General features: G+C 41.4%; 1 protein-coding gene across 3 annotated transcripts in view; it reads right to left on the reverse strand.

Moving 5' to 3' along the window:
• Nucleotides 1-10,093: 10,093 nt before the first annotated feature.
• Nucleotides 10,094-15,736, reverse strand: part of LOC311125415 (E3 ubiquitin-protein ligase RNF38-like) — a 47,617-nt gene continuing 41,974 nt past the window's right edge. For all 3 annotated transcript variants that reach the window (XM_084199458.1, XM_084199459.1, XM_084199457.1), the window contains exons 9-13: nucleotides 15,155-15,258; nucleotides 14,305-14,389; nucleotides 12,600-12,721; nucleotides 11,038-11,137; nucleotides 10,094-10,433 (exon numbers count right to left, since the gene is read on the reverse strand). In XM_084199458.1, coding sequence (XP_084055584.1) covers nucleotides 10,371-10,433; nucleotides 11,038-11,137; nucleotides 12,600-12,721; nucleotides 14,305-14,389; nucleotides 15,155-15,258 — 474 coding nt within the window. In that variant the 3' untranslated portion in view covers nucleotides 10,094-10,370. The remainder of the gene's footprint in view (nucleotides 10,434-11,037; nucleotides 11,138-12,599; nucleotides 12,722-14,304; nucleotides 14,390-15,154; nucleotides 15,259-15,736) is intronic.

Below are 15,736 nucleotides of genomic sequence, written 5' to 3' on the forward strand. Positions count from 1 at the left end.
AGGTTTGTACTGTACTGATATAGACTGTTTAACATAACAAGCTGTGATTAATGTGAGGAGCTGTTAGGGAGTAGGGTGAGATAAGGCTTGTGACTCACACTGCCTCTTTGTTGAACCGTCCAAGGACGTAGGTACAAAGAGTACAGTTAGGGTGGGAAAGTACAGGGGAACTGTGTCTATGGGGGCTGACTCTCTGGACAAGTTGCAAAACAACCAACACCTGGCAACAGTGAAGCGCCAAGGGGCTGGGACCAGCCTGTGCGCCAACGATAGGCTGAGTAAGTCTAAACCACGCTCAGTCTCTACTCTGATTGGCCAGCAGGGAGCGGGAACTATCTCTGTCAGAGTATTTAAAGAAGAACTTATAACAATGGATCAGTTCTCTGAGTGCCCTGCGTGGTATTTCAGTGGACCCGTATATACGAACATCATATTTACCATTGAAGTGTTTTGCATTAATTAAAATACTAGTCTATTATAGAAGACGTGTATTGACCTCTTTTTGTTCCAATACCAGATTTGAATTGACGCAATTTAACATAGACTTCCCCAAAATAACATGGTCGCTGTGGTAGAACGTTTATTTTGAATGGCGATTTTGTGCATGTATCAAAATCCCATCAGGTAGCCCGATTTCAGATGTGTCATGTAAACGAGATTATTAGGGAAATGGTTCTTCTTGCACAGCTTGTAAACGTTAAATATCAAATGATTATATCAATCACACTACTCAGTGCCGGCCGTGTTCCTATTGGTCAGTCACCGGGATCGGCTTGTAACACCAGCCACATTAAACGATAAAGGCAAACAAAAAAAGACACTGACATAACTTTGTCTCAGCTATAAGAGGTGGTTGTTTTCTTGTTGTTTCTTCAATAAAGGTTTGATGAAAACCATTAACACAAAAAACGAATATGTAAAAATAAATAAATAATATTCAAACAGTTGGTCAAACTTAAAAATCTCTATCTATTAGTTGTCCCCAGATGTGTTAATAACTTCACTCTTCTTCTTCTTTGGTATATCATGGCGTTCACACATTTGTTTGTACACCCCGCCACCTACTGTTCAGTAACGTGTAGTAGATCAAGTTACATTTTGTGATAAAAAATAACTAAAAAGGAAGGGGGAAAGGAATGCACCACCAACTAACATCTATATACCACTATTACTTACCACCAACTAACATCTATATACCACTATCTATATACTATTACATACCACCAACTAACATCTATATACCACTATCTATATACTATTACATACCACCAACTAACATCTATACCACTATTACATATCACCAACTAACATCTATATACCACTATTACTTACCACCAACTAACATCTATATACCACTATTACTTACCACCAACTAACATCTATATACCACTATTACTTACCACCAACTAACATCTATATACCACTATTACTTACCACCAACTAACATCTATACCACTATTACATACCACCAACTAACATCTATATACCACTATTACATATCACCAACTAACATCTATATACCACTATTACATACCACCAACTAACATCTATATACCACTATTACATACCACCAACTAACATCTATATACCACTATTACATATCACCAACTAACATCTATATACCACTATTACATACCACCAACTACCATCTATATACCACTATTACATATCACCAACTAACATCTATATACCACTATTACATACCACCAACTAACATCTATACACCACTATTACATACCACCAACTAACATCTATATACCACTATTACATACCACCAACTAACATCTATATACCACTATTACATACCACCAACTAACATCTATATACCACTATTACATATCACCAACTAACATCTATACCACTATTACATACCACCAACTAACATCTATACCACTATTACATACCACCAACTAACATCTATATACCACTATTACATACCACCAACTAACATCTATACCACTATTACATACCAGCAACTAACATCTATACCACTATTACATACCACCAACTAACATCTATATACCACTATTACATACCACCAACTAACATCTATACCACTATTACATACCATCAACTAACATCTATATACCACTATTACATACCACCAACTAACATCTATATACCACTATTACATACCACCAACTAACATCTATATACCACTATTACATACCACCAACTAACATCTATACCACTATTACATACCACCAACTAACATCTACACTACCGTTCAAAAGTTTGGGGTCACATAGAAATGTCCTTGTTTTCGAAAGAAATTCATTTTTTTGTCCATTAAAATAACATCATATTGATCAGAAATACAGTGTAGACATTGTTAATGTTGTATGGAATATCTACATAGGCGTACAGAGGCGCATTATCAGCAACCATCAGTCCTGTGTTCCAATGGCACGTTGTGTTTGCTAATCCAAGTTTATCATTTTAAAAGGCTAATTGATCATCAGAAAACCCTTTTGCAATTATGTTAGCACGGCTGAAAACTGTTGTGCTGATTAAAGAAGCAATAAAACTGGCCTTCTTGAGACTATTTGAGTATCTGGAGCATCAGCAATTGTTGGTTCGATTACAGGCTCAAAATGGCCAGAAACAAAGAACTTTCTTCTGAAACTCGTCAGTCTATTCTTGTTCTGAGAAATTAAGGCTATTCTATGCGAGAAATTGCCAAGAAACTGAAGATCTCGTACAACGCTGTGTACTACTCCCTTCAGAGAACAGCGCAAACTGGCTCTAACCAGAATAGAAAGAGGAGTGGGAGGCCCCGGTGCACAACTGAGCAAGAGGACAAATACTCAGACTCCTGTGATTGGATTTGAAAGGAGTCGACTCTTGCTCGACTCCGACCTTCTGTGGTTGGAGTCGTAGGAGTGGAATCTTGCTCGACTCCCAAAACACACTGAAACGGATGCGCACAACAGTGGAGGCTCCTCAGAGGAGGAAGGGGAGGGCCATCCTCTTCAGTGAATTTCATAAAAATTAAAATTGTAAAAACATTGAAAAGTTATCCTTTTTAGATAAAACTATACTAAATATATTCACGTCACTAAATAATTGATTAAAACACACTGTTTTGCAATGAAGGTCTACAGTAGCCTCAACAGCACTCTGTAGGGTAGCACCATTGTGTAGCCGGAGGACAGCTAGCTTCCGTCCTCCTCTTGGTACACTGACTTCAATACAAAACCTAGGAGGCTCTTGGTTCTCACCCCCTTCCATAGACTTACACAGTAATTATGACAACTTCCGGAGGACGTCCTCCAACCTATCAGAGCTCTTGCAGCATGAACTGACATGTTGTCCACCCAATCAAAGGATCAGAGAATGAATCTAGTGCTGAAAGCATAAGCTACAGCTAACTAGCACTGCAGTGCATAAAATGTGGTGAGTAGTTGATTCAAAGAGAAATACAATAGTTGAAAAGTTTTCAACAAGTTAATTTCTTCAAAAATGAAGGAGAAGCAAGAGAGAGAGTGATTTTTTTTTTTTCACTGGGAGTTTCACTTACTTAGCTAGCAATTGCAGCTGGCTAGTTTGCCTACTCAAACACCCAGCTCAAACAGAGGGATGCTATGTTAGCTAGCTGGCTATGACTTTACAACACAACACTGGAACTCTTCCAAGTCAAGGTAAGCTTTTGGTATTACTAATTTATTGCCACTGGGGCCCGCCGGTGTAACTGCATACTGACTGTACACTGTAACATTACTGCATGATTGTAGCGGGTTTACTAACGCGTTAGTTCTATTAGCTATGTTGACTAGGAAGTTACTTTAGCTAATATGGGGACAACGATATTGACTGTGTGTAGCGGTTATGACATGGTTTGTTTTGGAAAGGTTTTTTCACCTGGTCACATACAGCTGATGTGTTGTTCATTGAAGTCCACAAACGAAGGGAAAAGGTGAGAGGAGGAGAGTGCATAGAGGCGAGAAGGAATACAACGTGGCTGCTATGAAAGTGAACTGTGTTTATGCATGATCAGGGGTGTATTCATTCCACCGATTCTATTGAACACGTTTCTTAAACGGAAGCAAACGAAACAGAGATAAAAAATACCTGAATTTGTCCAATAGAAACTCTCGTTTGCAACTGTTGGACTAATGATTACACCCTAGATAAGCTAGATGCAGGTAAGAGTGTGCAAGGCGTTATTGAATGTCACTGTCTGTCACCTCAAATTTGTTTCTCGACCTGTGTGCACCTACGTTGTAAACTTTCATTCATAGGCTAGGATGTAGCAACCTCATGATGGGTATAGGGAAAATTCGAGTAACATGTTGTAGCCTAAACCTATTGATGTTACATTGAACTGGATGAATGGATTATTAAAAGACAGTCATCCAATATACTGTAATAGAAATAAGGCCATGTTTATGAGAAAAAATAATCATCCTCCCACATCATAAACGGCACCAACCGCCACTGACACACACATACAGTGGCTTGTGAAAGTATTCACCCCCCTTGGTATTTTTCCTATTTTTGTTGCCTTACAACTTCTAATTAGATTTTTTGGGGGGTTGTATCATTTGATTTACACAACATGCCTACCACTGTGAAGATGCAAAATATTTTTTCTTGTGAAACAAACAAGAAATAAGACCAAAAAAAAAGAAAACTTGAGCGTGCATAACTATTCACCCCCCCCCAAAGTCAATACTTTGTAGAGCCACCTTTTGAAGCAATTACAGCTGCAAGTCTCTTGGGATATGTCTCTATAAGCTTGGCACATCTAGCCACTGGGATTTTTGCCCATTCTTCAAGGCAAAACTGCTCCAGCTCCTTCAAGTTGGATGGGTTCCGCTGGTGTACAGCAATCTTTAAGTCATACCACAGATTCTCAATTGGATTGAGGTCTGGGCTTTGACTAGGCCATTCCAAGACATTTAAATGTTTCCCATTAAACCACTCAAGTGTTGATTTAGCAGTATGCTTAGGGTCATTGTCCTGCTGGAAGGTGAACCTCCATCCCAGTCTCAAATCTCTGGAAGATTGAAACAGGTTTCCCTCAAGAATTTCCCTGTATTTAGCGCCATCCATCATTCCTTCATTTCTGACCAGTTTCCCAGTCCCTGCCGATGAAAAACATCCCCACAGCATGATACTGCCACCACCATGCTTCACTGTGGGGATGGTGTTCTCTGGGTGATGAGAGGTGTTGGGTTTGCGCTAGACATAGCATTTTTCTTGATGGCCAAAAAACTCCACTTTCGTCTCATCTGACCAGAGTACCTTCTTCCATATGTTTGGGGAGTCTCCCACATGCCTTTTGGCGAACACCAAACGTGTTTACTTATATTTTTCTTTAAGCAATGGCTTTTTTCTGGCCACTCTTCCGTAAAGCCCAGCTCTGTGGAGTGTACAGCTTAAAGTGGTCCTATGGACAGATACTCCAATCTCCGCTGTGGAGCTTTGCAGCTCCTTCAGGGTTATCTTTGGTCTCTTTGTTGCCTCTCTGATTAATGCCCTCCTTGCCTGGTCCGTGAGTTTGGTGGATTGCCCTCTCTTGGCAGGTTTGTTGTGGTGCCATATTCTTTCCATTTCTTAATAATGGTTTTAATGGTGCTCCGTGGGATGTTCAAAGTTTCGGATATTTTTTTATAACCCAACCCTGATCTGTACTTCTCCACAACTTTGTCCCTGACCTGTTTGGAGAGCTCCTTGGTCTTCATGGTGCCGCTTACTTGGTGGTGCCCCTTGCTTAGTGGTGTTGCAGACTCTGGGGCCTTTCAGAACAGGTGTATATACACTGAGAACATGTGACAGATCATGTGACACTTAGATTGCACACAGGTGGACTTTATTTAACTAATTATGTGACTTCTGAAGGTAATTGGTTGCACCAGATCTTATTTAGGGTCTTCATAGCAAAGGGGGTGAATATATATGCACGCATCACTTTTCCGTGTTTTATTTTTTTTCGAATTTTTTGAAACAAGTTATTTTCTTAATTTCACTTCACCAATTTGGACTATTTTGTATATGTCCATTACATGAAATCCAAATAAAAATCAATTTAAATTACAGGTTGTAATGCAACAAAAAAGGAAAAACACCAAGGGGGATGAATACTTTTGCAAGGCACTGTACACACCACCCCATTGTTGCATTCCTACTAGGAAGACTACATTTGCGTTCTAGAGGCCTGACATGAGCATGACGCTGCCCATTTGCCTGTAAATGGCCTATTTTGTTTGAATATAGAAGGTGATGTGTAGGAACTATACTGAACAAAAATATAAAACGCAACATGTAAAGTGTTGGTCCCATGTTTCATGAGCTGAAATGAAAAGATCCCAGATATTTTCCATACTCACAAAAAGCTTATTTCTCTAAAATGTTGTGCACAAATTTTGTTAATGAGCATTTCTCCTTTGCCAAGATCATCCATTCATCTGACAAGTGTGGCATATCAATAAGCTGATTAAGCAGCATGATCATTACACAGGTGCACCTTGTGCTGGGGACAATAAAAGGCCACTCTAAAATGTGCAGTTTTGTCACACAACACAATGCCACAGATATCTCAAGTTTTAAAGGGGGGCGTGCAATTGGCGTGCTGACTGCAGGAATGTCCACCAGAGCGGTTGCCAGAGAATTGAATGTTAATTTCGCTACCATAAGCCGCCTCCAACGTCGTTTTAGATAATTTGGCAGTACGTCCAACCGGCCTCACAACCGCAGACCACGTGTAACCACGCCAGCCCAGGACCTCCACATCTGGCTTCTTCACTTGCAGGATTGTCTGAGACCAGCCACCCGGACAGCTGATGAAACTGAGGAGTATTTCTGTCTGTAATAAAGCCCTTTTGTGGGGAAAAACTCATTCAGTGGGTGGGCCTGGCTCCAAGTGGGTGGGCCTATGCCCTCCCAGGCCCACCCATGGCTGCGCCCCTGCCCAGTCATGTGAAATCCATAGATTAGGGCCTATTGAATTTGTTTCCATTGACTGATTTCCTTATATGAACTGTAACTCAGTAAAAAAATTGAAATTGTTGCATGTTGCATTTATATTTTTGTAGTAGAACAGAGAGAATAACTATTCCCCTCTATGCTTTATATAGGAGTAGAACAGAGAATAACTATTCCCCTCTATGCTTTATATAGGAGTAGAACAGAGAGAATAACTATTCCCCTCTATGCTTTATATAGGAGTAGAACAGAGAGAATAACTATTCCCCTCTATGCTTTATATAGGAGTAGAACAGAGAATAACTATTCCCCTCTATGCTTTATATAGGAGTAGAACAGAGAGAATAACTATTCCCCTCTATGCTTTATATAGGAGTAGAACAGAGAATAATTAGTCCCCTCTATGCTTTATATAGGAGTAGAACATTTACAAAAAATGACATTTCACAGTTAAATGAATGAAAACCCACCCATCTTTAGGAGGACAGGAGTTTCAACAGAACGACAGCATGTGAGAGAAAAGGAGAGTAGAGTTGGAAGTTCTACATTTATTATAGAACCACCTTTTGAAATCCAAAAGACGGGGGGGGGGACAGGGATTAAAAATAACAATTCATTTCACCACTTAGTAACGCCTTCCTAGTAATAACTCTCATTAAAAAAATGTACAAATGTTTGTTAAAAATTTAGTAATATCAAGCCTTCAAATGATTTTGGTTACAGATATAATACATTATGAGAAGAAATCTACCAACGTCATGTGATTAACAAATGATAAAACACTTTTAAAAAAACAACCCAACGACAAATAGTATGATGAAAAAATAAACAATTTGAAAACCAAAAATCAGCATGTCCTATATTGGTATCTGAATATACATAAATAGAGACAATGAGGTAACTGCTAGTAGTGTACCAAGCAGGAGAAATAACAATAGAACAATAATTAGAATCCTATGACACAAAATGGACGCCATGACGACAGTATAACACCTTTAACCCAGGAAACAAAAAAACTGGAAAACGGAAGCTTTTGACCCCCGTTGCCATGGCTATGACCAATGACTTTACGCCTTTAACGCTGAGCTGACAAACTACATTGGACACTGGAGAGAATGGTTTCTTTTAAACATGTAGGGTGAAGACCTTGTCCCAGCTAAACACTGATCTAAGATCATTAACCCACCTGTTGGTTTCATGGCTTTAAGGAGGGTAAATCTGGGATTTAAAGGCATCTCTTATTTATTAAGACACTGCAGGTGCCTGGCTGACATTGTTTAATACACTTTTCCCTTCTGCTAGCTGTCGTAAGGCCTACATAAGACTATCGTAAGGCCTACTTAAGGTTGCTGTGAGCCTGACATAGAGCACATATCGTGATACATAGTGGGTGAAGGACCGTAGGAGGCCATGAAGAACTTGACATAGGGTGACATTGTGCATGTTAAGACAGCCTTATGTAGGGTTTATGACAGCCGTTAAAGGACTACTTCTAAAGACACTGGGTAGACAGAGAACACACCGGAAAACAGGGGGATCGAAGAAGGGAGAGAGAGAAAGGGGGGGGGGTGAGAGGCATCCTAGAGGAGGAGATGAATGAAGACAGACTGAATGGAAGAGTCATTGTGGTTGTGAATGAAGACAGACTGAATGGAAGAGTCATTGTGGTTGTGAATGAAGACTGACTGAATGGAAGAGTCATTGTGGTTGTGAATGAAGACAGACTGAATGGAAGAGTCATTGTGGTTGTGAATGAAGACAGACTGAATGGAAGAGTCATTGTGGTTGTGAATGAAGACTGACTGAATGGAAGAGTCATTGTGGTTGTGAATGAAGACAGACTGAATGGAAGAGTCATTGTGGTTGTGAATGAAGACTGACTGAATGGAAGAGTCATTGTGGTTGTGAATGAAGACTGACTGAACGGAAGAGTCATTGTGGTTGTGAATGAAGACAGACTGAATGGAAGAGTCATTGTGGTTGTGAATGAAGACTGACTGAATGGAAGAGTCATTGTGGTTGTGAATGAAGACTGACTGAATGGAAGAGTCATTGTGGTTGTGAATGAAGACAGACTGAATGGAAGAGTCATTGTGGTTGTGAATGAAGACTGACTGAATGGAAGAGTCATTGTGGTTGTGAATGAAGACTGACTGAATGGAAGAGTCATTGTGGTTGTGAATGAAGACAGACTGAAAACCAGGGACTGGTATTCTCACTCTTGTGGTCGACAGGCAAAACATTTTACCAAGGGGTTAAAACTTAACTGTGATGCTACAATGCTAAATGCTAAAATCATCATCATCATTATGTGCCTTAAACTATACTTCAAATAATGTCACCATCTCAATATGATTTTAACGACCAGTGAACAATGATGGCTGCACCTCAAATGTAACCATATTCCCTAGATAGTTCATTCCTTCTGGCCTGTAAGCAATATATTTTAGAATAGGGTTTCATTTGAGATTTGATCACTTTCTAAGTAACTGACCAATAAAACAATGTTGGCTGTTTAACATCAATTCATACCAGCTTGCACACACACACACACACACACACACCCTTGCTGGGTGGGGGTGTGTGTTCAGTGTGTGTGTGTGTGTGTGTGTGTGTGTGTGTGAGGGCAAACTGAGTATATAATAGAGGCTGATCCATCACACTGAACCATTGAGTGAGTGAACAGAAAAGGAGAGAGAGGAGGATGGACTGGGAGAGGAAAAAGAAGGAGAGAGAGAGATACAGAGTTAACTACTCTGGTTCTGTTCCACTTCTCCTCCCTGTAAGCCCCTCCCCTTCCTCATGAAACACTTCCTGTCTCAGTGCACAGCATTGACCAATCAGAGCGGCGACCGCAGCATGAGCAGGAGGCCAGTGTACTGTCCTGCAGAAATAATACAGACGTAACCATTGGTGTTCTGCGCACGCAACCACACACACACTAACGGTAAATGAACAAAAAGAGCTTTATAAACCAAAATACCCTACTAGCGGACACACATCTCAATCCAGGTTCTGAACGATTAATCATAAACAGAATATCAATATTAACAATAACAACAACGATGTCATAATAGTCAATCTTTGGACTTCCATATTCTCCATTCGGTTAGTTAGTAAAACAACGCAGGAACTTTTTAAGTCGCCGAGATTCTCTCAGCGTTCAGAAGAAGACGACGCCAATCACAATGCAGGAAGGTAAGACAGTACAAAGGAAAAAGTCCAACTTCCCCTCATACGTGTGTGTGTGTGTGTGTGTCAAAGGCCATTATTAGAACACTATCACCATAGGAAGAAGGCATAGTCTATTTCTTAAAAGAGTCACTTGGCGAGGGGGGGGGGGGGGTTGCCCCGAGACACTGATCTACGGTCTGTTGTGTTTCCCTCCCTAAAGCGTCAGGTTAGGATGTGGGGAGGGCTGAGCTGATCCTAGATCTGTTGGGTCATTCAGAATCCCGCTGGACCTCGGAGGCGTCCGCTCGACAGATAGGACACGTTCTGTTAGCCTGGAGAGAGAGAGAGGAGGAGATGGAGGGCCAGAGATAAGAGAGAGAGAGAGAGGAGGAGATGGAGGGCCAGAGATAAGAGAGAGAGAGAGAGGAGGAGATGGAGGGCATACCTTTATTTTATTTTTTGGGTATTTTTTTTGTGTATGGGTGGTCCCGGGGATCGAACCCACTACCTTGGCGTTACAAGCGCCGTGCTCTACCAGCTGAGCTACAGAGGACCACAAATACCAGCAACAGTGTGTGAAAACCTTGTGAAGACTTACAGAAAACATTTGACCTGTGTCATTGCCAACAAAGGGTATATAACAAAGTATTGAGAAACTTTTGTTATTGACCAAATACTTATTTTCCACCATAATTTGCAAATAAACTCATTAAAAATCCTACAATGTGATTTTCTGGAAAACATTTTCTCATTTTGTCTGTCATAGTTGACGTGTACCTATGGTGAAATTTACAGGCCTCTCTCATCTTTTTAAGTGGGAGAACTTGCACAATTGGTGGCTGACTAAATACTTTTTTCCCCCACTGTATATCACCATCTGACTGTTAAATAAAGCCTCTTGTATTGATATAATTTAAAACCATCTGTCTGACTCACCTTAAGCCACTTGTCAACACACTTGGTGTGGAACTCATGGTTACAGGGCAGGACTCTTAACAGCTGACGAGACTCAAAGTCACACATACACACCACACACCTGGAACAGAGATACAACAACGTTAACATAACGTTAATACAACACATACACACCTGAAACAGACAGACAGAACATTACACACACATTTTGTCCTGAAATGGTCACAAAGCACAAACACCCACACATTTATTGTCACAGTGTCTGTTCTGACTGGTGGTTGTTGAAGGGACTCTAGCCAGTGTCTGTTCTGACTGGTGGTTGTTGAAGGGACTCTAGTCAGTGTCTGTTCTGACTGGTGGTTGTTGAAGGGACTCTAGTCACAGTGTCTGTTCTGACTGGTGGTTGTTGAAGGGACTCTAGTCAGTGTCTGTTCTGACTGGTGGTTGTTGAAGGGACTCTAGTCAGTGTCTGTTCTGACTGGTGGTTGTTGAAGGGACTCTAGTCAGTGTCTGTTCTGACTGGTGGTTGTTGAAGGGACTCTAGTCAGTGTCTGTTCTGACTGGTGGTTGTTGAAGGGACTCTACTCACAGTGTCTGTTCTGACTGGTGGTTGTTGAAGGGACTCTACTCACAGTGTCTGTTCTGACTGGTGGTTGTTGAAGGGACTCTAGTCAGTGTCTGTTCTGACTGGTGGTTGTTGAAGGGACTCTACTCACAGTGTCTGTTCTGACTGGTGGTTGTTGAAGGGACTCTAGTCAGTGTCTGTTCTGACTGGTGGTTGTTGAAGGGACTCTAGTCAGTGTCTGTTCTTACTGGTGGTTGTTGAAGGGACTCTAGTCAGTGTCTGTTCTTACTGGTGGTTGTTGAAGGGACTCTAGTCAGTGTCTGTTCTGACTGGTGGTTGTTGAAGGGACTCTAGTCAGTGTCTGTTCTGACTGGTGGTTGTTGAAGGGACTCTACTCACAGTGTCTGTTCTGACTGGTGGTTGTTGAAGGAACTCTAGTCAGTGTCTGTTCTGACTGGTGGTTGTTGAAGGGACTCTAGTCAGTGCCTGTTCTGACTGGTGGTTGTTGAAGGGACTCTAGTCAGTGTCTGTTCTGACTGGTGGTTGTTGAAGGGACTCTAGTCAGTGTCTGTTCTGACTGGTGGTTGTTGAAGGGACTCTAGTCAGTGTCTGTTCTGACTGGTGGTTGTTGAAGGAACTCTAGTCAGTGTCTGTTCTGACTGGTGGTTGTTGAAGGGACTCTAGTCAGTGTCTGTTCTGACTGGTGGTTGTTGAAGGGACTCTAGTCAGTGTCTGTTCTGACTGGTGGTTGTTGAAGGGACTCTAGTCAGTGTCTGTTCTGACTGGTGGTTGTTGAAGGGACTCTAGTCAGTGTCTGTTCTGACTGGTGGTTGTTGAAGGGACTCTACTCACAGTGTCTGTTCTGACTGGTGGTTGTTGAAGGGACTCTAGTCAGTGTCTGTTCTTACTGGTGGTTGTTGAAGGGACTCTAGTCAGTGTCTGTTCTGACTGGTGGTTGTTGAAGGGACTCTAGTCAGTGTCTGTTCTGACTGGTGGTTGTTGAAGGGACTCTACTCACAGTGTCTGTTCTGACTGGTGGTTGTTGGGGTTGAAGCGGTAGGAGGGCAGCTGTTCTATGTCAGCCTTGGTCAGTCCTCTTGGTTTAGCCTCACCCAGACGCTCTGCTAGGTTCAACAGGGCCTGGAGGTCAGACAGCGGGGTTAAAGGTTAGAGGTCAGAGAAGAGACAGTCTACCTACACAAGACAAATTCCTATTGTCCTCCCATCTACCCTAGCTGCGTTCATTCATTTACATTACATTTTAGTCATTTAGCAGACGCTCTTATCCAGAGCGACTTACAGTTAGCACATACATTATTTTTATCGAACCCACAACCCTGGCGTTGCAAACGCCATGCTCTACCAACTGAGCTACATCCCCTGCCGGCCATTCCCTCCCCTACCTGGACGACGCTGGGCCAATTGTGCGCCGCCCCATGGGTCTCCCGGTCGCGGCCGGCTACGACAGAGCCTGGATTCGAACCAGGATCTCTAGTGACACAGCTAGCACTGCGATGCAGTGCCTTAGACCACTGCATTCACTCGCCCGTGAGGACATAACAGCATTGGATTGGTGTAGACTATGAAGAACATGATACACACCCAATCAACACGCTTTAATCATTTTAGCCCACTGAGCTGAAGCCTAGGCATTAGCTATTGGAGCTAACAAGAGGATAGATGTGTCAGGAAACACTGTAGTTCATTAACCCACCTCCACTCCATTAGAGTTTAGGAGACCATATAGATGTGTAGTTAGCCGTGTTCATTAAACTACCTCCACTCCATTAGAGTTTAGGAGACCATATAGATGTGTAGTTAGCCGTGTTCATTAACCCACCTCCACTCCATTAGAGTTTAGGAGACCATATAGATGTGTAGTTAGCCGTGTTCATTAAACTACCTCCACTCCATTAGAGTTTAGGAGACCATATAGATGTGTAGTTAGCCGTGTTCATTAACCCACCTCCACTCCATTAGAGTTTAGGAGACCATATAGATGTGTAGTTAGCCGTGTTCATTAACTCACCTCCACTCCATTAGAGTTTAGGAGACCATATAGATGTGTAGTTAGCCGTGTTCATTAAACTACCTCCACTCCATTAGAGTTTAGGAGACCATATAGATGTGTAGTTAGCTGTGTTCATTAAACTACCTCCACTCCATTAGAGTTTAGGAGACCATATAGATGTGTAGTTAGCCGTGTTCATTAAACTACCTCCACTCCATTAGAGTTTAGGAGACCATATAGATGTGTAGTTAGCCGTGTTCATTAAACTACCTCCACTCCATTAGAGTTTAGGAGACCATATAGATGTGTAGTTAGCCGTGTTCATTAAACTACCTCCACTCCATTAGAGTTTAGGAGACCATATAGATGTGTAGTTAGCCGTGTTCATTAAACTACCTCCACTCCATTAGAGTTTAGGAGACCATATAGATGTGTAGTTAGCCGTGTTCATTAAACTACCTCCACTCCATTAGAGTTTAGGAGACCATATAGATGTGTAGTTAGCCGTGTTCATTAAACTACCTCCACTCCATTAAGAGTTTAGGAGACCATATAGATGTGTAGTTAGCCGTGTTCATTAAACTACCTCCACTCCATTAGAGTTTAGGAGACCATATAGATGTGTAGTTAGCCGTGTTCATTAAACTACCTCCACTCCATTAAGAGTTTAGGAGACCATATAGATGTGTAGTTAGCTGTGTTGCTAGCTTACCTCATAGTTCTCTACCTCTCCATCATCCACATCTAACTCCAGACTGATGGGAGGACCGACTGTAGGACCCACTGGAAGCATCGACCTGAGAGAGCGAGAGAGGAGAGGGAGAGATGGAGAGAGATTTGAATAAACAAATGATGATCACATGCCTCATATCATGCAGTATTATACCATATAAACACATGATTTATTACAATACTGTAGTAACATGATGCCTCATATCATGCAGTATTATACCATATAAACACATGATTTATTACAATACTGTAGTAACATGATGCCTCATATCATCCAGTATTATACCATATAAACACATGATTTATTACAATACTGTAGTAACATGATGCCTCATATCATCCAGTATTATACCATATAAACACATGATTTATTACAATACTGTAGTAACATGATGCCTCATATCATCCAGTATTATTACCATATAAACACATGATTTATTACAATACTGTAGTAACATGATGCCTCATATCATCCAGTATTATTACCATATAAACACATGATTTATTACAATACTGTAGTAACATGATGCCTCATATCATGCAGTATTATACCATATAAACACATGATTTATTACAATACTGTAGTAACATGATGCCTCATATCATCCAGTATTATACCATATAAACACATGATTTATTACAATACTGTAGTAACATGATGCCTCATATCATCCAGTATTATACCATATAAACACATGATTTATTACAATACTGTAGTAACATGATGCCTCATATCATTCAGTATTATACCATATAAACACATGATTTATTCCAACATTGCACATCTAATTCACAGTTGCTACAACAACAAGAGAGCAAGAAGTACTCACAGGAAGTAAGGCAGGAAGCCAGGGTGGTAAGGGGGCGGGGGCACGGTCTGCTGGGAACGGTAACGACGTCCTGTGATTCGCCGAGGCATGAAGTGGGGGTACGGCTGAGAGAGGGAGAGAGAAAGGTAAGAACTCTTCATAGATTAAGGACATGTTCTCTGTCTGTGTGGAACTCTTCATAGATTAAGGACATGTTGTTCTCTGTCTGTGAGGAACTCTTCATAGATTAAGGACATGTTCTCTGTCTGTGTGGAACTCTTCATAGATTAAGGACATGTTCTCTGTCTGTGTGGAACTCTTCATAGATTAAGGACATGTTCTCTGTCTGTGTGGAAGTGTGTGAAATGTTTTGAATGTATTGTAATGTTTTAAAAAATGTACACCTGCCTTAATTTTCCTGGACCCCAGGAAGAGTAGCTGCTGCCTTGGCAGGAACTAAATGGGGATCCTTAATAAATTCAAATACGTGTGGACGAGTGGCCCTGTAAGAGAGCCCTTGGGCCGGTGTTTTGATGGCTAGCATGAGGTGTGTGTGAACAGCTCCTGTGACAGGGGGTAGTGGTGAGAGAGGAACTGGAGGGG

Source organism: Coregonus lavaretus (assembly GCF_964263955.1).
Source record: "Coregonus lavaretus genome assembly, contig: HAP1_SCAFFOLD_1400, whole genome shotgun sequence".
Lineage (NCBI taxonomy): Eukaryota > Metazoa > Chordata > Actinopteri > Salmoniformes > Salmonidae > Coregonus > Coregonus lavaretus.